Source organism: Brachyistius frenatus, unplaced genomic scaffold, assembly GCF_029030835.1.
Source record: "Brachyistius frenatus isolate BFR_SWC_R1_liver_20210118 unplaced genomic scaffold, ASM2903083v1 Contig_196, whole genome shotgun sequence".
Lineage (NCBI taxonomy): Eukaryota > Metazoa > Chordata > Actinopteri > Embiotocidae > Brachyistius > Brachyistius frenatus.
In genome coordinates, this window is record NW_027210795.1 from 32,781 (window position 1) to 56,586 (window position 23,806).

At 46.3% G+C, this 23,806-nt stretch overlaps 1 protein-coding gene across 2 annotated transcripts in view; it reads right to left on the bottom strand.

The window, feature by feature from the left end:
- LOC138632820 (signal-induced proliferation-associated 1-like protein 1) overlaps positions 1-23,806 on the bottom strand; it is a 32,068-nt gene continuing 8,262 nt past the window's right edge. The window contains exons 2-21 of one of the 2 annotated variants that reach the window (XM_069718658.1): positions 15,208-16,887; positions 14,947-15,077; positions 13,576-13,764; positions 13,292-13,466; positions 12,521-12,624; positions 12,123-12,280; positions 8,320-8,899; positions 7,105-7,379; positions 6,702-6,953; positions 6,451-6,594; positions 6,195-6,328; positions 6,018-6,100; positions 5,347-5,765; positions 4,336-4,524; positions 3,571-3,733; positions 2,981-3,182; positions 2,668-2,817; positions 2,370-2,487; positions 2,008-2,086; positions 1-1,866 (exon numbers count right to left, since the gene is read on the bottom strand). In XM_069718658.1, the coding sequence (XP_069574759.1) occupies positions 1,723-1,866; positions 2,008-2,086; positions 2,370-2,487; positions 2,668-2,817; positions 2,981-3,182; positions 3,571-3,733; positions 4,336-4,524; positions 5,347-5,765; positions 6,018-6,100; positions 6,195-6,328; positions 6,451-6,594; positions 6,702-6,953; positions 7,105-7,379; positions 8,320-8,899; positions 12,123-12,280; positions 12,521-12,624; positions 13,292-13,466; positions 13,576-13,764; positions 14,947-15,077; positions 15,208-16,663 (5,145 nt within the window). In that variant the 5' untranslated portion in view covers positions 16,664-16,887 and the 3' untranslated portion in view covers positions 1-1,722. Of the gene's footprint in view, positions 1,867-2,007; positions 2,087-2,369; positions 2,488-2,667; positions 2,818-2,980; positions 3,183-3,570; positions 3,734-4,335; positions 4,525-5,346; positions 5,766-6,017; positions 6,101-6,194; positions 6,329-6,450; positions 6,595-6,701; positions 6,954-7,104; positions 7,380-8,319; positions 8,900-12,122; positions 12,281-12,520; positions 12,625-13,291; positions 13,467-13,575; positions 13,765-14,946; positions 15,078-15,207; positions 16,888-23,806 lie in introns of those variants that run through there. The other variant, XR_011311836.1, reaches the window with a different exon arrangement.

Here is a 23,806-nt window from a genome sequence, read left to right on the forward strand (position 1 = left end):
TGTAATTCAACAAAATATCTTTAATAGATATAAACATTTTTTTACACATCACAGCTCAATGGAAACAGAATCACATGCTTTCACACATGTTAAGAATGAAGGCATGGGGCGATCGGCTGCAGGGACTCGGGGTCTTTGTCCTGTCTTATCCCCCTTATTTTATTTGTATTTTTTTAAATCTTTCGTCTCACTCCTTTCACTCTCCACTAGCCAGTAAAGCAGAAACACATAAAAAAAAATAAAAGAAAATCTTAAAAAATAAGAATGAAGGTGCAAATTTTGATGAATATTAAATTCTCCTTATATACAGTTGCACAGTATCTGAGTATAAAAGGAAACGGTTACAGTACGAGGCTTAAATAAGGACTTTGTTTGGTCTACAGACAAAATAATTCAGGTTGGGCTTTCAAGCAGATTTACATTCTACAGAAAAATCTGCAGCTCAAATTTCAGGATTTACACAATATTTGACTTTGTATTCATATACCGAACAGTACCGATTTAATCTATTCAGAGAATGTAGGATCAGATTGAGGCTTTTTAACATGCTATGGATGTGTGTGCGTGCGTGTGTGTGTGTGTGTGTGGGGGGGGGGGGGGCCTTCGGGGAATATTTCACATGTAGTCAACACTAGGTGGCGCTGTCAATCACTCCACTGCAGCAAGGCAAGGCAAGAAAAACCAGAAAACATAATAATTCATTTTTCGGATGAGAAGTTAGCCATTAAAGGATATACACTGACCTTTATATTAGAGACGTACATATCTGTGACTGTCTGTCTTTTCTTGGCCATCATCTTTATCTTAAATACTCTTTACATTATCATAGGGGGAGGTATGAGAAAATAAATGTTAACATCATACAATGTACAATCAGAATGAGTGACACCAAATTGTCAATAGCTATCTTTATGGCACCCATGTTGTCTTTGTACAATATATATTCTTTTCATGTATCCAGTAGTCCTGTACAACTTCTACTTGCAATAACCCTTTAACATCTTTTACACAGGCAATGCAGACAGGCACTTGACCTTACGGTGACCTTGGAGTCTGTCTGTCTGCCTACTACCTCCCTCAAAAGTGACATCTCCCGGCATCTCATATAGCTTCTATTTTTTTGGTTAGTAATACAAAAATATGGGAAAACTGCAGTATGTCTAAACAGCAATAACTTTACAACAGACTCTCAATTAATTCAACTTTTATCAAAGCAACATGGGGGCGATACCAGCTCTTGCATGGCATGAAGGAAATTTAAATTTGTGTTAGAGAGCTTATTTAATTGGAAATCTGTTCACTTGTAATTAGGTTAGCCAGGAAGTTAAATGGGGACAGAAACATTAAATCCCTTTGGGTTTGTTTGCGACATCTTGCTCTCTGTGACATGCAGGGATACCAGCAGTCCATCAAACTGGAAACAAATCATCATTTAATTTATCAACTCCTAAGGAAGGGAGTGCATGCTGATGAAAACCGACACACAGTTGACCCACTGCTTTTTTCCTCTACGCTGTGTTTTTTTTGTGTAACGAGTCTTTGTCTGTTGTGGTGATCGTTGCACAAGGCTGAGGAAGGATGGAGTGTAAATCCATGTTGGCACCAGGTTTGGAAAAGCCCAACGCACTGTTCTCGTAAGTGACTCTGTTGTGTTAACAGTACTGAAAGTTTGAGATCAGCTTGAGTAGTGGTTATAGTTCCAGTGGAGCGCGGCTGGGTGCTTCAGTTCATGTCGATGGTGTTGAAAACCCACTCTGTGAACTTCTTGAGCTTGGCGGAGGCGCTGTAGGACTCCTCCAAGAGACGCTGGTTGTCCTCTCTCAGGCTCTGGATCTGAACCTGCAGCGACACCTTGGCATCTTTCTCCTGATTGCGACAAAGACACACGTGTGAGCAATCTGATCTTAGGTGGGTGATACTTGGCTTATGTAAGGGTGATAGTGCCTTTACAAGTGCTTGTGTCCCTCAGTCAGAGAGGAGAAGGAGTCCAACTGAACAGGAACTCACCTTTTTCAGGTCCTCCTGCAGCACCTTCACCATGGACTCCAGCTGGCTCACCTTCCCCATCAAGCAGGCTGGAGTCTCTCTGTGAACAGACACGATATTAACCGGGACAAACACTAAAGTTTCAGAGTGCAGCAGAGGTTAAATATTATTTTGTTCAATACAGATGTATACTGATTTTTTTTGGTCCAACCAAACATGTTTACTGATCAGCATGCAGTCAGCCAGAGAGAAAGACTAATTAATGACATCAGCTGCAGTGGAGTTGATGGGAGTTAAATCTGCAGGATTTTCCAAGGCAAAGTGCAGAAAACAAGCAGATCAAAGCAAACATTGGTCGCAGGCCATGACCTGAGGCTCCTTACCCAGGCGAGGGCTGTCTCAGTGGAGCCGCCTGAGGCTCGGCCTGCTGGGGGCTGCTGGCTGCTGTGCTCTCAGCCATGGAGCTCTCCTCTTGGGCTGCTAGGAAAACCAGCCTCTGCTCTGAATAAAAAAAAAACATTCAGGACGATTTATTAGATCCACAGAGAAGAAATACTGAGCAGCAGCGCCCTCTTCTGGTGATAATAAAGATGACAGGTTTCCACAGAAAAATAATGTCACTAATTAACCTTCACTTGTCATAAAATTTGAAGTGTAAATGAAAACAGGACGAGGGCCTACCCTCAAAGGCCTTGGCAGCATCTACCAGGTGGGCCCAGTCCAGCGGGCCATCGACCCCGGCGTCAGGCAGGGGCATGAGGACGGGCTCCTCCAGCTGCTGCCTCTTCCTCTCCAGCTCCAGCTCGGAGGTCGCTGGGGCTGACAAGTCTCCTGAGAAGAAACAGCAGAGTAAAACAAACCGGATGACATTTGTATCTGCTTTCCCCCGACAGCAGCTGGGTGAAAATTTTAGTCAAAAGTCATGCCATTAAAATTGAGACTGTATGTAATTGCATATTGCTTCCTTTTGTCTCACAGGAAGCCAAATATTTACCCAGAGATTTGTGTGATGCTCGCCGGCCGGCTGCGTTGCGGGTGGTGGGTGATCGTGGGATGGTGGAGCAGGTGAACAGGAGGTCGGTGGGCGTGTCACGCTGCCCGCTGAACGACGGCTCCCTCTGCCCGCTGTAAATACTCTCGTCCGACAGCGTTCTCTGAAGGGATCGACGGCAGGGTGGCGGACCCGGAAACAGCGGCTTCAGATGGGGATGGAAACAGACGAGTGGCGGCAGGAAGAGAGAAATGACTGTTAAACTGGTGTTAAACTGGAAGAATCACTTTCAAATAAACCAGAATTGTCAGCGGCTCCCACACGTTTTGTCAAATGTTCCTCCACAGTCCAAGATGAGCTCTAGACCCTCCTTCATGTTACAAATATATTCCTTTTAACAATTAATAACAATCCAGCTGAAATATAAACTCAATGTTATTTATCACTACTAACGCTATAAAAGTGGATCATTTTGCATTATTGCCGAGTTTATTATGAGTATTTATCCATTATTTTTTTGCTACATTATTCACTGTCTCCAACTATCTCTACCTCATCAGTATAAGTAGTTAGGTCAGATAATTTCTCAGTACCTTCTCTTCACTTGTCGTGGGAGGCGGGCTGTCAAGTGTGATGAGCTTCTTCAAGTCCTCTTCCAGGCTGGACTTGGCAGTGTGCCGCTGGGGCGACTGAGAGCCCCGGAGATTGGCCCTGAGCTGGGGCTGACCTCCCAGCAAACCGTCACTCTGATGCCGTCTGGAGATCGAAGCAAAAAGCTGATAGAAAAACTCTTATATCCAAATAACACAAATTAAATAGAGAATTAGGACACAGAAGTAAACAAAGCTCGCCTGTGATTCGAGATCACCTGTTCAAATGCCAAGAGCGGGAAACGTTTGACTAATAAGTAACTGCAACAGTTCTGTTAACAACAGGGTGTTGGTCTAAACCTCGACAAGATATTGAACCACTAATTGTTTCACCAGGAGAAACTGTGGTTTCATGAACAGCTGCATGGTGTGAAAACATCATTAGTCATTAACCACAAACCACGCAATAACAAACTCAGAGACATATGTTGCTTCGAATGAATGAAAGGAAAAAAAAAGGATGTTTCCTCATAATCTTTTTTGAAACCAAACAATGATCTGAAAAAAGTTTAAAACTCAGCTTCACCACATGGTGGCACTGTTGATCAAATATAAAAACAACTTTAAAAGTAGCTGAGCAGACACTGGGACAAATACAACAAAATATTCCCTTCTGACAAGAATTACAGAATTATAATCTTCTCACAACTTTCACAACACACTTTTAAGCGTTCACTGGAGGTTTTAGAATAACTATTCCCATCTTACTTGCGCGTGCTGCCAAAGTCCACAGAGTTGACGGTTCCCCCAGGCTTCCTCCAGCCAATCAGGTATTTCGAGGTTGCCCCTTGACGAGGGTAGAAGCTCTTGGATCCCGGGGACAGAGGGTTCGGGGATGTGGGCGAGGTGGGCGAGGTGGGCGGAGCTGCAGCCGCGTCGCTTTCTGTCGACATGGGGCTGCACGAGAAAGAAGGGCAGAGGGGTGAGTCAAAGAACGGCAGCACAGACTTAGATGTTCACGAAATTAGAAAATGAACTAGCTATGACATCAGATGGAGTGATGAAGTTCATTTAATTAAATTAAATTTTGGCCCTAGTTTATTGAGTGTTATTGATGAAGCTTCCATCAAGCTGTTTTTATTTTAGACTACATTCCTCTTAAAAAAAAACGAGTTAACTTGTTCCATCACTGCATGTCAACTCGCTCCGTAGACGGGATCGACTGATGAATTCATAAATAGAAAATAGGACACAGTGTCCTTGTGCTTCATTTCCAGCCCAGTCAAACATTTCTACCTAGCTGACATTAAAGTTTGGGTTTCAAACATAAAGTTTTGCAACAAGCGCGTATGCACATGCACATGCTGTAAAACAAAGCAGCCAGTGAATGTACAGGTCTGGAGGAGCCGAGTTATTTCTGGCTGAGTGAAGAGGAGACGGGGGAAAGCTTTAGTTGATTCAGAGGAAGTGGGATTTAGAAGAGGGGGAACAGTGCTGAGCTCACAGTCTGCATTTCTAGCAACTTCAAGCACTTCCTTTCTATCGTGTATACCAGGAGACGGAGATACATACAAATGCAAAACCACACACACACACACACACAGAGATTTTCAATCTCCCTCTCTGCCTTTGTTCATGCCAAACCGCAGAGCTTTGGACTTTTCCATCTGCGCCAGTGCGGATATATCTGGACTACAATGAATCACTGTCTGTTTAATGAAACATGGATGTAAAGGCACAAATTCCTCCGCAGCTGACTGAAACAGAAGAGCAGCACACCTGGAGAGGGAGGCGGCATCGGTGAGGCCGTAGGAGCCGCTGTCGGGGCCCAGCGGAAAGGATGTCGGGTTCTTCGCCGGGATCTCACCGCCTCCGGCGGCGACAAGCGAGTCTGGTGTCGGGGGAGACGAGTCGGTGGCCCCCTGGCCGCCGGCTGGGTCCTCCTGCCAAGCTATTTTGTCTTTGGCCCTGAAGGCACCGGTGGAGGAAGCTGTGCTGCTCTGGGTGGCGGTGAAGGAGGTGGCGTCGATGCCGCTGTCAGTGGAGGTGCCCTGAAGGTAGCCGTTGAGGTCCAGCTCGCTCCGCACTCCAGAGCGGGAGCCAACCTCGTACCACTTCTCATCGCTGTGGGCGGAGCTGGAGGCGTTGCTGGACAGCGTGTTGCTGCTCGACTGGCTGGATGAATAGGGAGCATCTGCCTGTTAACAGATGTGAAAGCAAATGATCAATTTCAAACATAAAAAACTGGATTTTTATTTTTTAATGTTTTTTACTGTCTTCAGTGTGAGTTGGCATACACAAATTGGAGCTCTTATTCAAAAGCACATTATCATTACCAGAAATTAAACAGCAGTCCTTTTGCTACCACAGGGTTTCCTTTATCAACTCATAGCATGCCATCATATAGCAGCAAGAAAATGCCATGTGATGGTTGTTTGATGTTTGCTCACCTTAGCGCTCTTGTTGGGAGAAACGTGGCTGCTCTGCTCTGACGACTGGAGTCGAGGAATCACTGCCTTGGAAACCAGAGAGTCTGCAGATGCAAAGACATACACACAACGACACACGAGTTACAGCATCGTTATAAATCAAGTGTTTTATGAAAACTTGATAAGAGTTCTGCTTACCTGAGCTTGTTTTGTCACCCTCACCGGGTCGGGACCATCCGACACCCGTGCTGGAGCTCACTTTGATCCCATTGACCCCCTCGCCTGCCACGTGGCGCACAGATGACACGGGGGACTGGCAGTTGTTATTAAATCTGAAAGGGACATGAAGAGGGTCGTCTATGTTACCATGGAGCGCACATAAACAGGCCAAAATGACGTTTCCATACGTTTCATTAAGTCGGTGTGACCGGCAGAGAGGGGCAGATGAACTTACCCATCAGGCATAGACTGCTGCCTCCAGTGGCTGGAGCTCCCGGTGTCTGTGTAGGGGAGGCTGGAGGGGGAGTTGGTGCTGTGCAGTGTGCGACCCATCGCAATGGAGCAGGCGAGAGCGTAGTTGTCGTTCCCTGGGGAATATCTGCGAGGACACATGTGGATGTCATTAAAGACATGTGCTGCAACCACACAGATACAAGCTCAGCGTGTCGGCCAAGTTTCATTTCAGCACTGCGTTTATTCCGAGACCTTTTGGGGTTGAGAGGTCGGCCGTCGCTGGACACGCTGCGGGGCATGGCGGCGGAGTTGCTGAAGTCCGAGGGCGGGGCCTTGATCAGGGTTCCCCCCGTGCCAGCAGCGCGTGTTTGAGGGCTGGATGAGGTGCGTGGCCACTTGGTGTTGTTGTTAGTGGGGCGGAAGGGGAACTTTAACTCATAGGGCATGCCCTCCTTGTGGTTCTTGTAGTCCACAAGTGGCATGTGGTAGATTTCTGAGCAACCTCTGTCAGCACATGAAACATGCACAGTCAGAATAAACTAAAGACAGGTTTAAAAAAAAAAAGAAAAAAAAAAGAAAAGAAAGAAAAGAAAAAAGCCACAAAGCACAACATGAACTCGTCTATCTTGAATCTATCGATATACTTTGAGTCTACCTGCGTGGTGTGGAGTCGTCGTGCGGAGGAATGATGACCACCTTGACGGTGACTGAGGTTCTGAGCAGGTCGATCATCTGCTCGTGGGACAGTGAGGCTACAGACACTTTGCAAATCTCCACCAACCGGCTGCCCTGCCTGAGCCCGGCCTGCCAGGCGTAGCCGTAGGGCTCCACCTCTGCTACGATGCCCTCGAAGTTGACGTGAAAGCCCAGCTGGCCCAGGGCGTTACGGCGCAGCGTCATCTCTGTGGTCTGGCTGCCTTTGGTCAGCAGCTACAGAACAGGCAGGGAAGGAGTGCAGAGGAAGAGGGGGACAGAGAGGGAAGGAAATGTACAACGTATAGAACTTTAAAACATTCTGATAAACCTTTCAGAGTCACATACTATCAACACGAAACAGCTCATAATTTCATTTTTAAGTTACATATGCTCCACTGGGACCGATGACTTTTAGACACCTTATATCCTTTCATCTACTTGTAAGAAGTGACCTAAGTCGCCAATAGTTGTAATTACAGCAGGAAGTTCAGATGCCCGTCTTGAAGCCCACAACATAGTTATGCAAAAAACACTAAGAGAAACATGTGACCACACTGGCCGCACACAGCAGCCATTTTTTTCACTTTGTTTACCATCACCCAGAACTGCAGCGTCTTTGGAACGATTTAAATCCCCCGCCAAAAATACTGCTTTACCTACACCACATTACAAACCTCAGCAATGATATCACATAATCAAATTACAATGCATTATGCTCTGTATGGCTTACAATCACAGAGTCAACACAACAGCTGCGGCTTTTTAGTGACCGTATAATTTGAGGCTGCGCCTTCATGTTGCCATAACAACATCAACGATGATTAGTTCTTAATTTTTGGTCCTACTGTTGTCAGGGAAGTGGACAGGGTGAGAAACGTGCCCTCACACTCTCCATCATGGGACAGGAAGTCACTGTAAGACTCCACCGAGCACGTTTTACTTACATACCTGCAGGGACACATTGATTGAGACTAGTGACTTGATTTAGAAGTGTATGTTTTAGTCATTGTTGTCTGTAATGGATAAGCTTTCCAGATAACTTGTAAATATGATGATGAAAATAGTAATGTGCTCATGATAGTCAGAGTTGTGTGTGTTTGGCTCAGTGTGACTACAGCAGATGGTGTATGCTGATGTCATGAGCAGCGACAGACAGCAGCGGTGCCCCACTGACCTCCAGTCTTTTGACGACCTCTCCAAAGTCTTCTGTGTTGTTATTGATGGAGCGCAGCGACACGCTCTCACCACGCTCGTAGTAGATCTTCATGGAGGCGGGGCTCCCCGTTGACCAACCAATCACGTCACGCGTGGCGCAGTTAAACACCACCGCTTTGGCGTCTTGATCCAGCAGGATGATGAAGTCATTTGAAATGGCCAACAGGCACTCGCGTTCAGCACCGGCCACCTGGTCTTCAGCGTGGACCTGCCAGGTCACGGCCCCGAGGCTCCGCAGCTCGGCCCCGCTGTACGGACGCACCTTCTCCCGCCGTTTGTGCGCCAGAGATATGAAGGGGAACTTCCCGGTGGGTTCTACCGGTGTGCTGGTCACGTGACGCTCCGCCAAGTCCCGCAGATACTCCTGCCGCGTGCGAGTTGCCATGGCGCCAAATTTATCCGACTTGTGGGCTGCGTTCTCAGCGTTGATGACTTTGGCCAGCAGGAAGTCCCTGAAAACAGTGGACTTGGGGAAGGTCACGCCCTTGGGGATTGGTGGGCCGAAGGAGGGAACGTCCTGGGAACGGGTGACAGCCACACTGCAGGAGAAGAAGGTAGGAAAGGTGTGAGGTCGGAGCCAGAACATGTAAATTAACAAACAGCATAAACCAAAGCGGTTCTCACAGGCGTCTCCAGCAATGACCTAAAAAAAGTAGAGCTTGGTTAGGAACCAAAAAAATAAAGATATGCAAAGATAAATACATAAAAACAACATAAAATATAATTAACAAGAACACAATACGATGTTATATAGGATACTGATAACAGAAAGTTCCCATTTTTGCATGACAGTCTTGCAACTGGGGGAAAAAGTTACATTGCAAGGACAAACAGCAGATGATCTCATTAAAAAAAAGCATGGTGGGGACATCTTTATTTCCCCTGAGGTTTTGTTGCCTTTGACGTGTTTCACTTGTCAGTACAAAGGAGGGCGTTAAAATTCCTACAGGCCAGGCTCTCCTCCTGTTACCCTCCGCTGCTCCTATTCCGTCTGCACATAATGGAGTTAAATTACTATAAATTAGTGAACAGGTGTAGGTAAGGTTGCCTCGTACCTGTTGTTCATCAGAAACTTGGCTCGAAATGAGGTTTTAAAAACATACTGGAATTATTTCACTACGAAGGAAGAGATGCGTCTACGATTTCGGTGCCATGTTCACACTCGTGTCGCTGCTCATGTATGGAGGCTATGTGGACGTGGTAACTGCACACATACATACATGCATACAGTCAACCCACGTGAACGTGCAAACCAAGACGTGGCTTTGGATAAGCTGGTGTGACAACCCTGACAAGTCTCCATCCAGCCCATTAAAGAGATAACACAGCCATTGCCCCGTAGCAGAAACGCTTGCAGAAATGCCCGACTACGCTTGGCGTATAAATGCTATACGTCCAATCCCAGATGACAAGCCAGCTCCCAGTGCTGACACCCTGCCACTCTCTGCTACATCATAGCATGGAGAAGCAGCGCTGCAGCTAGAGTGAGCAAACACAAACAGCCCACATTTCCTAAACAAAGATCCAGTTATGCAATCCGCCTTGCTGGCCCCGTGTGACTTCGAGGCAGCGGTTGAAAGCAGCAGATTAGCACCCCGCTGGCCTCAGGCCACTTACTCCTCTAATGCTTTGGTCTGGCTCAATATGACCTGAGCATTATCCAAATCTCAGCAGCAGGCAACAACAGGCTATTAATAACTAGATGACTCCACAAATCGAAACATATTTGTTGTTACGAGAGATTAGAGAAGACATTGCATTATTGACGTGCTCTTACACAAATTATAAAAGACACAAAGTCACATGAAAGAACAATAAAAAATAAAAAAGCAAGCTCTTTGGAATGGGAAATAAAGTTTCAAGCGACTATATGTCATGTCAAAGACTTTCTGGGAGTATCAAGTGTGTGTGCTTGTGTTTGCTGAGGTGGAACTGGTGATCAGCCCAAATAGGCAGAGCTTTGTATTGACTGAGTAACAGTGCAAAGTCAAATCACTGCATCAGCTACTCTGCATTGTTTCAACCAATACAACACAGCATGCTAGCATCAGCACAAATATCTGTAACTTACCTCCTTGTATTCACCAAAAAGCAACCATGTTCTTCAAATAATCGCTGCAAAATATCCTGAATCTTTGCTACAATCAATGCAAGGCGATAAAACGGTTAGCCGGGCCGATGCTAACTGAGTTCTGTTGTGCAGCTATCAGGATACACCGCTCAGTACGCTCCTTGTGGCTGCGTTCTCTTGACCAGACTCGGATTTATTTTCCAAACCATCGAGGAAAGACATCCGGGCAAAAGCCAGTGATGACCAGTCAGGAGTGAAGTTTTAACACGTGGGGCCTCGATCCACAGAGTACGAGTAGAAGCTGAAGGCTGAGACTGTGCGACTGACTTTGGGTGGGGTAGCTGGATTGTCCTCAAGGATTCTGTGTCTTGCGCCTCTCCATTTCATCCACAAGGTAAACCAGGAGAACAAACCTCCTACCCTTTCTGTTGTCCTAGAGTATAAACCAAGAGATGACCCCCTTTAGGCGAAAAAGCAAACTGAACGAAGGTGTCCTCTGGTTGATGGAAAGGAAGAGCTGGTCTGAAAAAAAAAAAAAAAAAAAAGAACCTGGAAGAAGAAAAGAAAACGGGCTAAATTAGCCCAAGGTGATGCCGGCGTGAGCCGAGAGTCACAAGGCTGGCCCGACCCGTCCGCTCCGGTACTGGACTCGGTGAGCTCTGAGGAACGCTGCTCTGCACAGTCCTCCCCACTCACATGCATCTCCGGGTGAACAGAGCACTTCATGTGCATGGCGCTAACTCCTTCAGACCACTCCGACTCACTGCCCAAAGGCAAAGTGGCAGGCAGGGAGAGGAGGAGAAGAGGAGGGGAGGGAGGGGGAGGCTTGTATTATATGAGTGTGTGAAGAGTGAGCCTTTGAGTGAATTAGTGTACGAGGGGGAAAAGTGCACGTGTGTGTGTGTTTGGGAGCAACTATGTGTGCATAATATCTGAAAGTACATGTGCGTCTGGAGTAGCGACAAATGAGCGTGAAGGCCACAGAGCTGCATTCTGATCACAAGACAAGAAGACGCCCAGAAGCTGAGGAGAAGTCACGTCAATCTGACGGCGACTGCCGAGCTGGCGTCTTCTATTTGAAGACATCAAGCACGTCTGTACCTCTACAAGCGTACAGTTAACGGCAACATACACGGCCCACGAAGAGAGGACAAAAGTCAGGCGACAGGCTTTTATGTTCGACCCGTGCCTTCCAGTCAATGCTTTTGTCTTAATGCAGCTGTGGCTACCTGTCAGAAAACACGGCTACCGGCAGTCTGAGAGTGGTGTCCTATAAAAAAGTCCTGCTCAGAGATGGGAAGTTCAAACCAGGTTGTTATTCCACGTTGCCTGTGAGTTTGGTCAGTCGGGCCTCCTTACAATTGTAATGAGTCTTCCTTGTCTCTAGATACCGTCATATATATTCAGCTGATAGCTGGTGAGCTAACCTTCACCTCGGTGTCAGTCTCTCGGTGCCAAACTCAAAATTCAGCAAGGCTGTAAGTTAGAAATGTTTCCCAGGCTGACTTTTAAACACACAACTTTTTTCTTTCTTCCGTCTTACCGTAAAAAAAAAAAGACAAATCACAGAACATGTTTACAAGAGAAGAAGAAGAAGGAAAAAAAAGGGACTCCGTTTCCATTGCGGTCTTTAACTGTACACCTGCAAGCTTACTCATTATTATCTCTGCTGGTCGAGCACAAAGACCCACCTGTAGCATGTGTTGTCAGAGCAGGGGTTGTGCACCCGCACGATGATGAAGACATGTTGAAAGTGAGAGCGAATGGCCTTGGGGGTGAAAGGGTGAGCTCCGGGCTCCTGGAACACAATGGTCACTATGTCGTTCCCAATGTGGCGCTTCCTCAGCAACTATTCAATAAAAAAAATAAAAAATAAAAACACGTTTATTTGAATCTTTGAATCTAAAAGCAAAGTTATATGTACATTTAGTGAAAAACATGCCACTTAGAAACAGACCATGGATTCCTAGAAATAATACAGCTTTTCTTTAAGGTTTCCTTTGTTGCATCTGTTCACAGACAAAGGAGTTTTCTATTTCCTGATACCCAACTAAAGGTAAACCACAAAAGGCGTGCTCTCTGTCTTTACCTGTTGTTTGTTGTTGGGTGTGTAAGGCAGCAGGGTGGACACATGGAACATGAGCTCGTAGTCCTTGTATGAAGTGTACAGGGAGTGAGTGCCCGTGGAATCCGCTGCAGGAAAGATAGCAGCGCAGCGTTGAGTGCCATTGTACAATTACTGCCATTCATCTCACTCACAAGTGTATTCAGTGTTTTTCCGTGCAAGACAGGATGCAATTTCACCATAGCCCAAACAACTACACAATAGTGAGTCTGTTGATACTAAAGCGTATAGAGAAAAATGTATTGTTTTACTCGTGTATCCTGTAAGTGGAGCCTATTACACTTTTGTTTGACGGTGCATGGACATAATGTCTACATGATTCAGAAAAGTAGATTAGTGGTCTAAAAAAAGCTAATTTAATTCAGTCACTTATTAAAAATCTGTGTTTATGTGTGCGAGCAAAGCAGCTTAAAAGTATTTCCATGACTAGGCTGAGCTTTTATTTCAGCAGCACTGAGAGACTATTATAGAGGACATGGAGGAGAAGTCTTAGATCCACGGGCAGGAAATAAAAGGCAAGATAAAGGGGCAAATTACAAGAACTATAAAGTGAAATATGACAAAGGTGAAGTTTTCATTATCTTTGGTGAAACAGCCGGACTACAAGGAGTAAAACATGGTGGGCGTTTATCTGCAGCGATTAGTGGCTTTAAAGATGCATCACAGCCTAGTTCATGTACGAATAAAAGCCCAAACTGTGTCGTCCATGAGTGCGTGTTAGGCTCTGGGAGTTACTTTTGGTGTCCAGCTGGGCTCTGTACTTGGTGAAGCCCTTGAGGCGAACCTTCTCCCCCAGCAGCTGGAGGAACTCTTCCAGGGCGGGCCCGGCCATCTCGTTGTTGTACATTTCCTCCTCTGTGCTCTGCCCTGCTCGGCAGTACATCACCCCCACCTTCACCTGGAAACTCAGCTGAGGACGAGCGAACACACGGGACATTAGAGAGGCAGTGATTCTTTAAAAGACTAAAAAGTATTTCTGTGCAGATAAACAAATGCACACAGTTGCGTTGTCCTCCTACCCCCTGTTCATCCAGTTTCATCAGCTGCTCGGTGACTTTGGGCGTGTTGAGGGCCAGTCGGAGGCAGGGCAGGTCCAGCTCGGGCAGCAGGTGCTCCAGCACCTCTTTGATGGGCAGCCCCCGGGTGGTGCCGTGCTTCGAGGTGGAGGGCACGGCATCCTCCAGTATGGCGCCTCGAAGAGTTGTGAGCTGGAAGGATGCAGACGGGGTAAGAAGAGGAGATCACAGCGAGCAGAGAGAGAATGCACCTCAGGAAACCTCCATGCGCTTTGAACTTTCTCCTGGAGATGAAACACACTGATAGCAAAACACGTTTGCCCTGATGCAAGGAAGAAAAACAAAAAACAGAAGCTGCCGCAGTTCTTAAAGTAATAGCGGCCTCTTATTTCACTCTTAGAGAAGTTGACATAAAACAAGGTAATTATGGCTCAACGCTTTAGGTAACTAGAAAGTGGAGCTGAGGAAGAAGAGGTGGGAGGGCTTGTTGTCATTCTGTTTACACAAAGTGCACATTGTGCTGTTTTTTCTGGGACTGAACTCAATCACTCGGCTATCATAAGCAGCTGGAACGGACGGAGACTTTCTCTCTCCTGCGAGCTTGAGCCTGTGCTAGTGTTTACAATGGATCTGTGTTTCCCAGTGTTTGGAAGATAGGACAGGCAGCGGGGGCGGTGGTGGTGGTGGAGGCGGGGGGGAGTAGTGGTTAGGTACTTCACTCTGCGCATGGGTTTAATCACATGCACCTGCCAAGCTTCAAGCCACAACAAAGAGCCTCGAGCTCATGTCTTTACCCTCTGTCTGGGAATGCATGTCCACATAATAAATCACATAACGCAAAAAAAAAATAATAATCCCAACGTCCCAAATCAAACACAGGAGACTGGGAGCCGTTCCTGCAACTACATATGACAGACAGAGAGAAATAAAGCCCTCCACACAGCGGTTTTGGGTCGGCGACAGGCCTTGGAGGCTGGAGGATAACTGCACTTCCTGAAGTTTATTCACACGTTGCTGATAGTGGGAGACAGCTGAACGGCCCGGGGGCTGGTTGCGTAATAAGAAACAAGGACTGGTTTTACCTTGGGGTGTTCCTACTAGAGCAGTCGTGAATGAGCTATACATAAATTCAATATAGATCTGTTACAGAAAAGGAGAATAGTATCTCCTTGTTTGCCATGTGTTTAGCAGTCAAACAACTTTATTCAAAACAGTTTTTCTCGCAGCCAGGCAAAATCATTTTCTTAACTTTGCCAAATGTGAGGAGACAATAACAATGGGCTGCACTGTTAAAATGCTGTGGGCAAATTACTCCACAGGCTGAAGGAGTGGTGGCTGGTGGAGCAGGGGCTGAGCTCGTAAACTAAGTCTGACCTCGCTGGTTCTGAAGATGAGGCGGTAGTTGTACTGCTGGCCATGCTCCTTGTCCTCCTCCAGCTTTTCTCTGCGCAAGCTCACTGCCACCGGACCCAGAGACTCGTCGATCCCAAAGTAGTTCCAGTGCTCTGCGGCGGAGGAACGAGCACAATTAAGAAAACATCAGCTCGGGGGATACTTAGCGTTTCTGCTTTAAACAACAAACAACAGTCATATGCCGATAAGTGCATGTAATGAAAGCAGTTGAATGCATCTCACCCCGAAGGTAGAAGAACTTCCGATAGTAGTAGGCTCCCAGGTCCACGTGCTCCACAATATACTGTTTTCCCTTTTCGCTGAGGGTGCTGGGACCCTCCTTCGGTCCCTCGAGAACTGCAACTCCAGCATTGGTGCAGTGTGTGCTCACAGATGTTTCATACAAGTTCATTTCCCCGGTCAGTGTCCCTGAGCCACCGTTGCCGGCTCCTCCGCCCACGAGGCCGTGATAGCCTGCTCCCAATCTGCGCCTCGCGATGCCATCAGCACCGATCTCATTGCGGAAACAAGGGCAGCTTAGCAGCATTTCGTTACTCTGTTCATCTCCTGCGTCCAGGCTAGGACTGTCCCTAGAACTGAGCTCCTCCTGGCTGCCACTAGGGGAGCTGTAAGGCAGGCTGTGGGTGGATGATAGGGTGGAGGTAGCCGAGGCTACGGCAGCAGCCGATGCGCCCGTGGTGGTGTTTTTCCTCCTGCCGGCGGTCTGCCGCAACTGAATAATTTCGTTGAGGTCAAAAAGCATGCTCTGAACATCATAGTGTGAGAAGCCATTCTGACACACCCAGGGCTTGAGAGGGGGGCCCATGTCCTCCAACCGGCTGTCCTCTACGTCCGACCCCACTCTGGGAGAGTCCGACTCACCTCGCACGTTCCGAAGTTTACGGAATATAGACTCGCCCCCCGTCTCAGACTTCGTGCGTCTCTTTGGAGGCTTATCTCTGTTGGCTTTAGGAAGCGGGCCGTCTGTGACATCCTCCTGAAGGTCAACAATGGCCTGCTTGGGCCCAACGTTCAGCATCTCCTCCAGTTTCTCTGGAGCGGGGCTACGCTGATCAGCTTTGTCCCCTTGATATCCTTTAAGCATTTCAAAGAAGCTCTCTCCAGATACTCCATGCTGGTCTATTGAGGAGGTGCTGCCATATTCCCGGTGTAGGGGGGACCATTTGGCTCCTGATGATGGACCCCAGTCCTCTCCGCTGTCTCCGCTGCCTTCCATCTCACTAATAGTCATGTCACTGTTGCTACGCTGGCGGATGCGTCTCTGTCGTGGGTTTCTGTGTGCAGGACCTCTGTAGTCCCCCGGGGCCAGATAACGGGTGTCAGGGCTGTAATTGTTAGCCTGGGCCTGGGCTCGATTCTTTAAAGTATTGTGGATGTTACGTAGCATTGATGAGTCCTGAGGGCTCATGATAGAGCCTAACTTAACGTGACTTTTTCCAGCAGAGGGCACGCCGGAGTTCTCGGTCTCTGCAGATGACTGCCACAGCGCTCCTGCAAAGTCTTTCCTCGGGGGCCAGTCGGCCACCCGAGCCCGTACACCCATTTTAGGCACTCCTGTGCTCACAGTGGCGTGGACGTTGTCTGTGCGGGTCGGCACGGCCCCTCCATTGACCATACGGAGGTGGCGGGTGTAAAACTCATCAGTGGTGGGGATGGAACTCCCAGCGGTGCGCTCCATTGGTGGGCGCTTCAGGCTGGTCCTGAGACCAGTGCCAAAGGCTAAAGGCACTTAGCAGGTGCACATGGCTGCCTCTGGGATGGGACGCTGCTCCCTGACTTCATGAGCAACTTGGTTGTCTGGATCAGAAAGTGGAGAGGCAAGCCCACCTCTTCAGCACTCAAGCCTGCATACTGCTTCCTCAACTGCACTTGGCATGTTTGTCTCTCCACACACACACAACCCTGGAGAGAAAAGAGAATTCAGTTAGTACATACAGTGAGACTGTAAGAGGAAAGAAAGCACAAATGAATCTGTATGGTGACTCAAAGGTTTCCCTGTAATAAATAGGACTGGATATACGACAACCAAATAACTTAACACTTTAAACCAATCTGAATTTTTTTTTTTTTATTCAGTCCTTATTGACACCACATGTGAATTAAAGATTCAATAGTTTAATAATAGTGTTGTTTAAGGAGGTCTATTAAAAGACCCACAGTATTACACACGACGGAACCTTTTGATGTAACCGAGGACATCTGCACAAATAAGCAAACAGATGTTCTCTTTGGGAAGTAAAGGAGATAGATGTGGTATGCACAGACCTGCCTGCAGAACACTTTGTTTTTTTCTCTGCCAGCTTTTTACATGCCTGTGAAAAGTCACTGACATGTTCAGTTTCAGATAAGGGAACCTACTTTTCAAACCATTTTCAGCATAAGCACTGAAACATGGAAACTAAGCCAGATTTAAAAATAGAAGAAATAAACAGAAAAAGGTTAATAATGCATGTCAGTGTTTTTCCTTGAGAGTCACAGCAAAGTGATTCATTTTTCCTGAACAATTGCATTTATCTGAATAGAGATGATTTAGTTGACAATTTAATAAACCAAGATTACATATGAGGATAAAACAAACTTCTGAATCTACCCATGAACTTGAACGCTGAACCCCCGCTGTCACAGATTAATGAAGTGACTTCTCTGTCTACCTCTCTTGTGCCCCTTTAGTGCCAAACAGTAGTGATTTGTATTGCTGAGTTGCAGTTGTCGAGATCAAATATGCCAAGCTGCACATGAAAAAGCAAAGGGGCCTCTTGAAAGTCATCTGAAAAGTGGGTGATGATCCTCTGCCTGACAAATCAGGCCAATTTGGCAGTGAGAGACTGAGGGAGATTAAGGCTCCACTCTCACTTTGCCCTGCCTGGCTGTGGCTGTGATCACATTAGCCACCGGCAATGAGGGCACTGTGACGGGCCTACAGTAGAGACACATTACATCAAAACATTAGGCACACCTTCTGTAAAGACGCACAGATTCCTGCATAGAAAGAAGACATTAATCTTTTCATTCAAAGACATAAACTCCAAATGTGTCTGGAAGTGGTGGATAGTACCATGTGACCAGCAACATCGCCACAGTCAGCTGAGAGATGGCTCAAATGTTCCCTAGACAACGCAGTTTGTTTGATGTACAAAACAGCAATTTTCAAGTCAGGCTGGAGAGTGTAAGTGCAAAATCTCAAGGCTCTGCAGATGATTCAGTTTTCAGAACACCTGAAGCGAACCCTCCCCAGTTGGTCTGACTTGAAAACACAGAAGAATGTTTTCTGACAACAAATCTCTAAACCTGTGCAGAAGCGAGTCTTTCTGCTGGTCCAATATTGTGCAACAACAAACAGCATTAAATTTAACAGGAACAAATACAGACATAAATCCTTTTCTTACCCATAATTTTGCCCACATTATTTACTCTTATTTTGATTTTCATGTGCAAAACAAAACATTATTTATTCAAAATGTTAAAACCATAAACAACAATTGTGAACACACACTTCTACAATAAAGGTTTTGCAAAAGGCTGCATTCACTCTGATAGTAAACCGATCACAGCAACGTTTTCAGCATAAGACTATCAAATGATACATGCATCAGTTTCACACTCGTAGAAGCTTCAAGGTTAGAAGATACGAGCATGAACACTCAAGGCCACCCAGATGCCCTTGAAGCACATCATGTAACCTTCGCACATCTTTTCAGAAGAAAACTCGAGTAGGATGAAAGACAAAATCACCACTATGAAATTCTCTTACAAGAAGGATTTCCCGCTACACACTCAAATGAACGGGCATCTATTCTTTAATTAATAAAAACAAATACAAAACTAAAAACTCGTTCATGGCCCACTAACACCTTCGTTCTATGGCGTGAATACGAGTCCAGTTCAGTCCCAGAACGCCGGGCCTCCTTCCCTCATGCTGCCGAGTGTCCACAGGGACAGACAGATGAATAGAACCAACCCACATCACACACATGCACACACGCGTCCCAGAAAACCGGCCTTTAATCCCTCTGTTGATGGACGCGCAGACAGAAGGATGGCTTCATGGTGTTGTCAGATTAAAAGGAAGACGATGGCACTGAAAGAGAGAGAATGTGTTCTTGTGTATGTTTGTGTGACAGAGAGATAAAAAAAAAAATTAAAAAAAAGAAAGCTCCACAATGAAACACAATCTTGTTCCAACCCATCCCACCCGCCTCGCTATCAATTGAAGCACTTTTTTTTTTCTTTTCTTTTTTTTTCTCACAAGTCGGTGGGACGTGTCTGGACAGCTTTAGCTTGTTAAATGAATGAGGTGAACTTTCTGCATCGGGGACTCTGACCTTACCAGTGAGGCACGTGGACAGATGAGCAAAGTAGAGATGCAGACGAAGGGCCGGTGACATCACGGCGCACCCTTCAAGAGCTACACTTGGGCCCTCCAGGGTTTTGTGACAAAGCATACACACAAACTACATGGATGTAAAAAGTGGAAGACAGACAGCAGTCAGTCAGCAGGGACAGTTGAATCACGTAATGAATCAGAGGCATGAACCTCCGGTATGAGTCTTTGCCGAGTCATCGTCAAGAGACAGCTTGGCTTTGCCAGACATTCTCAAAACCGGGGTTACCTGGTGGGGAGTCCCATTTGCTGAGCTGGCTCGACTAACAACTCGCTGGAGTTGAAAGAGTCTTCATCTTGGGTCTCCCAAACAGAGAGGGCATGAAGTTTCCAGTACGCTGGGCGAGTGTTTCCAAAACCCAGACAAAGGAGTCGAAGGATTGCCCTACAAGCTTGTAATTACTGCGTGCTTGAATAGGGCTAAGGGGCTGTTTGCCTGACACCATTGGCTTTCAAACAGGCACCCTACCATTTAGTCCATTGGCTCTCCCTGTCTCCTAATCTTTCGCCACTTTGAGGGCTGACTGCACTGTTGGGCAGCAGGCACAAAGGTCCCACTGTCCTGGCTTGGGCAAAACTGGGGCCCCATTCCAACACAGCGAAGTCTTTGAAAATCGCCTGGCACGGGGACCCCGTAATGGCTGCCTGGACGAGGCCTGCCAGGAAACCAGATGAATTAAATGCAAGGGAAGCTCAAGAGATGGAGATGGAGCAAAGACTGAAGCAGAATTTGGCCACAAGAGAAACCAAATCATCAAAGAAATGGGAGGATTTGTTTGCGATGAAGAAGAATGGCTCACCTGGACAGAAAAATAACAAGGCCTACAACCAACAGCAGAAAACTACCTCTGTTGAGTCTGTCTGTAGGAGAATTACATCAGTATTTAGGTGTTCTGCAATCCACTGTCTCACTGATGCAACATATTAACTGGCAGATGATAAGAGATTTGGGGAAGTTAAAACAGGAACAACCTCTTTTTTTTGGAGAGGATTTCACAAAATAACAAAAACTAGAGTCAGACTGCACTTAAAGCTCTTCCACAATAAGTGAGTTACAGCTTTAGAAGAGAACAATCTGCAATATTAGTAAATCCCCTGACTCCTACACGACACTTGTTTCCTGTCATGTAGGGAGTGTTTGGGAGTGATGGGTAAACTGAGGTCTCTGGACATTCACGGAGGTGCAGCCCGAACACGTAACCACAGCAGACACACAGGAAGTAACAAAGCATCTCCTCTCCCTTCGCCTCGCTCCTTTTTGGCTCCCGTCCATGAACATCTGGCTGAGAACCAGGCACAGACCTGCCCGTCTGATCGAGCAAACCTGAGAACCCGACACCTTCGGGGAAAAACAGACAGGCATGCTGGCAGACAAACGACACTCGTATCATCCAACCGCGAGCCCAGATCCTGGAATTCCACCAATTTCAACGGAGGAAGTGATGAACATCTGTGCGAGTGGGGGGAAGAGAAGTAGGGCATGTTTGAACAAACACTGAAGAAGAGAAGTGCAACACTGATTCTGATTGTCCAAGAGATAGTTTGTTAGAAAATAGTTGGTTTTTTTTTTTTTTTTTTTTTTAAATCTTCCCAACCACAGACTTTGTCTTCAATCCCTGAAAGTCAGCTCCTACCAAGAGCTTTGAGACGCCAGCTCTGGATGAAGGGGAGAACGGCAGCGAATTGAGAACTGGACCGATGAATTGTTCAACTGCCCACACATGCAAAGCAAACACCACGTGTGGTTGGAGCACTTCAAAAACCGGTGGCAGCGTATCGACATTCATCACAGCCATTGTCCTGTGATGTGCCGCTCCGGCTCTGCTCTGACTGCGGGCCTCTCGCTATCACTGCAGCACAGTTCAGTGAGTAATGGGCATAGCTAACCACTGGCAACATGAATTTCACTCACGGCCTTACACAAGAAGACAGCCCTGGAGGAGCGCCAGAATATATTCATTGCTATTATCTCCAGCAGGGTGTCCTCGATCCTTCCTCTCTCCTTATCCAGAAAGCACTCCAGCAGGGTTTCACGTGGGAGAGGCAGCAGAATAAATAGACACTTGAGACACTTGACATAGTTTGTATTTAGCGATGGTAAACTCTTTCCTATTTTCAATTATCTGGGTGGGCCACAGGGTCGACAATGAAAGCCTTTGTCCAACTCCAACAAGGCCATTTACCTAAAAAAAAAAAATGTAATTGCCCCTCTAACAGCTTAGGTGGTCTACTTATCCAGACTAAAGAAGAATTACTGCTTCTTTCATTCTTATAGCTGAGGATAACCTGCCAAACCAAAAAGGCAAACAGTTGATTCAAAGTATATAATATGTATTTCACAACGTTTGTGGTCCATCTGCAAAAAACCGAGTCGGAGTTGGTTAAGTGTCTCGTGTTAGACTCGTTGCTAAAGATGTCTTTACCGAGAGGGTTCGGCTGTAATCTCGTCAGCTTTTAAAAGTCGGGGTTGTAAAGAGCAACGGAGAAGAAGCAGTGTGCTGCAGCCTGAAGAGGAATGTAAAAAATTCTAATGAGCTGGCTGCCGAGCTGCTGAACTGCAGCAGTTGGGAGCTGAGGTTTAAAAGTGGAAGTCTGCTCTCGGCTGCACTTTCCCTCTCCCGCCTCCAACCCGAGGACTCCATTAGAGACAGCGAGCTCTTGATGCACATAGACAGGTACACACACACACACACACACACACACACACACACACACACACACACACACACACACACACACACACACACACACACACACACACACACACAAGCAAAACCCAGAAAATAAAGCACTAAATCCCACAGAAACATCATCGACAGTTGAAGTGGATGAGGAGCATTTTCCTGACAACTCATGACACGATAACTATTTTTAAAACCAGACTGCTTTTTGTTTAATCAAAAACAGAACTCCTCTGTCGCACACCAGCTCGTTAAGATGTTATTTCTGGACAACCTGTCTCATTTCTTTTAAAATCCTGTGTTTGTAATGCCGGTCATGCTGCCCAGAAACCTCTGCGAGATGCAATATTTAAATATGAGCATGTTTGTTTCCCAGAGTACAGATTTGCTTTGCTTACAGTCATGTAATCAAGTCCGGTGTAACGGCCCACGACACTCGTGTCAGTTTCATGCGTAGATTTCGGCAGGCATTAAAACACCTACCCTCCTTTTTTTCACGTTGCGAGAGGAATATTTGCTAAAAGATGAGCTTCCCTCCTTCTTTCTGGAGTCGGTGCAACTCATTCACCGTGAATAACAGCCTATTGCTTTCCCTGCCTCTGAGTCTATATATGCAAACAGCCTGTAAAAGGAGATATTGGCTGAGACTTGAAGCTCTCGCTGTCATAAACTCTCGTCTCCTCCATCACTTTATAAGGTGAAGAAAGAAAATACATCCCATAAAGTTACACTATTAGCCCTACATCTGCACCGTCAGCCGGATCTTATCTCCAAAGGAAACTCGGAAGTGCCCACATTTAATGAACTGAAAACTGACAACTCTGTCAAACAAATACCATGTTTCAGCATCTCTGGTGTACTTCAGTTGTAAAGCAGTATAGTATTATAGCGTATTGGTAACAGAATATTCGTAGTAACAGGATGTTGTGAAAACTGTTACAAACACGGGTGTGATCCCGTCCCGACACTCTGGTTTTAATGCGCAAGACATACTGCGGGTTGATTATTAGCAGGTTCAATGGTCAGCGGCACAAACAGGTTTTTGTGTGTGTGTGTGTGTGTGTGTGTGTGTGTGTGTGTGTGTGTGTGTGTGTGTGTGTGTGTGTGTGTGTGTGTGTGTGTGTGTGTGTGTGTGTGTGTGTGTGTGTGTGTGTGTGTGTGTGTGTGTGTGAGAGTGGCACTCTACTGATGAATGAAATCTTTGGTGCGACTGGTGGCATGCTGCCAATAGCTGATGATAAAGCCCAAAGTTCACCCTGTCACATCTCTCTAACAAGACTTTGCACCCTGCAGGTACTTGAAAAGCACAATTACGTCATTATTTGGCTTCTTGCTGCTCAGTACAGCCGTCCACAAACAAAAACACATTCATGCCAATTCACAGACTGTACAAGGCATAAGCAAGAGCTGTGGCACATTCAATATAGCTTAACATTGCACAAGCAAATTTCAGCTGTTTATATCTATAGCTGGTTATATATTAATCTGAATGGTTCATTGAAGATTCTGCTGCTCTGTTAATGAATACAGAATAATCCGTGTCCCTGGCTGGTTCCCACAAAAAATCCACCGGCTGAAAGACTGAAAGGCTGAAAGGCAAAACCTACTTTGATATCAGATGGCTTGAAAAAAAGAAAAAGAAAAAAGAAACACCTTGAGAAATTTAATTTGACAAACTCACTTCCACACTCGGAGAGCCATTTCCACACAGGCAACACCTTCTCCAACCACCTACTGCACCATTTCCTCCAAGGGAACA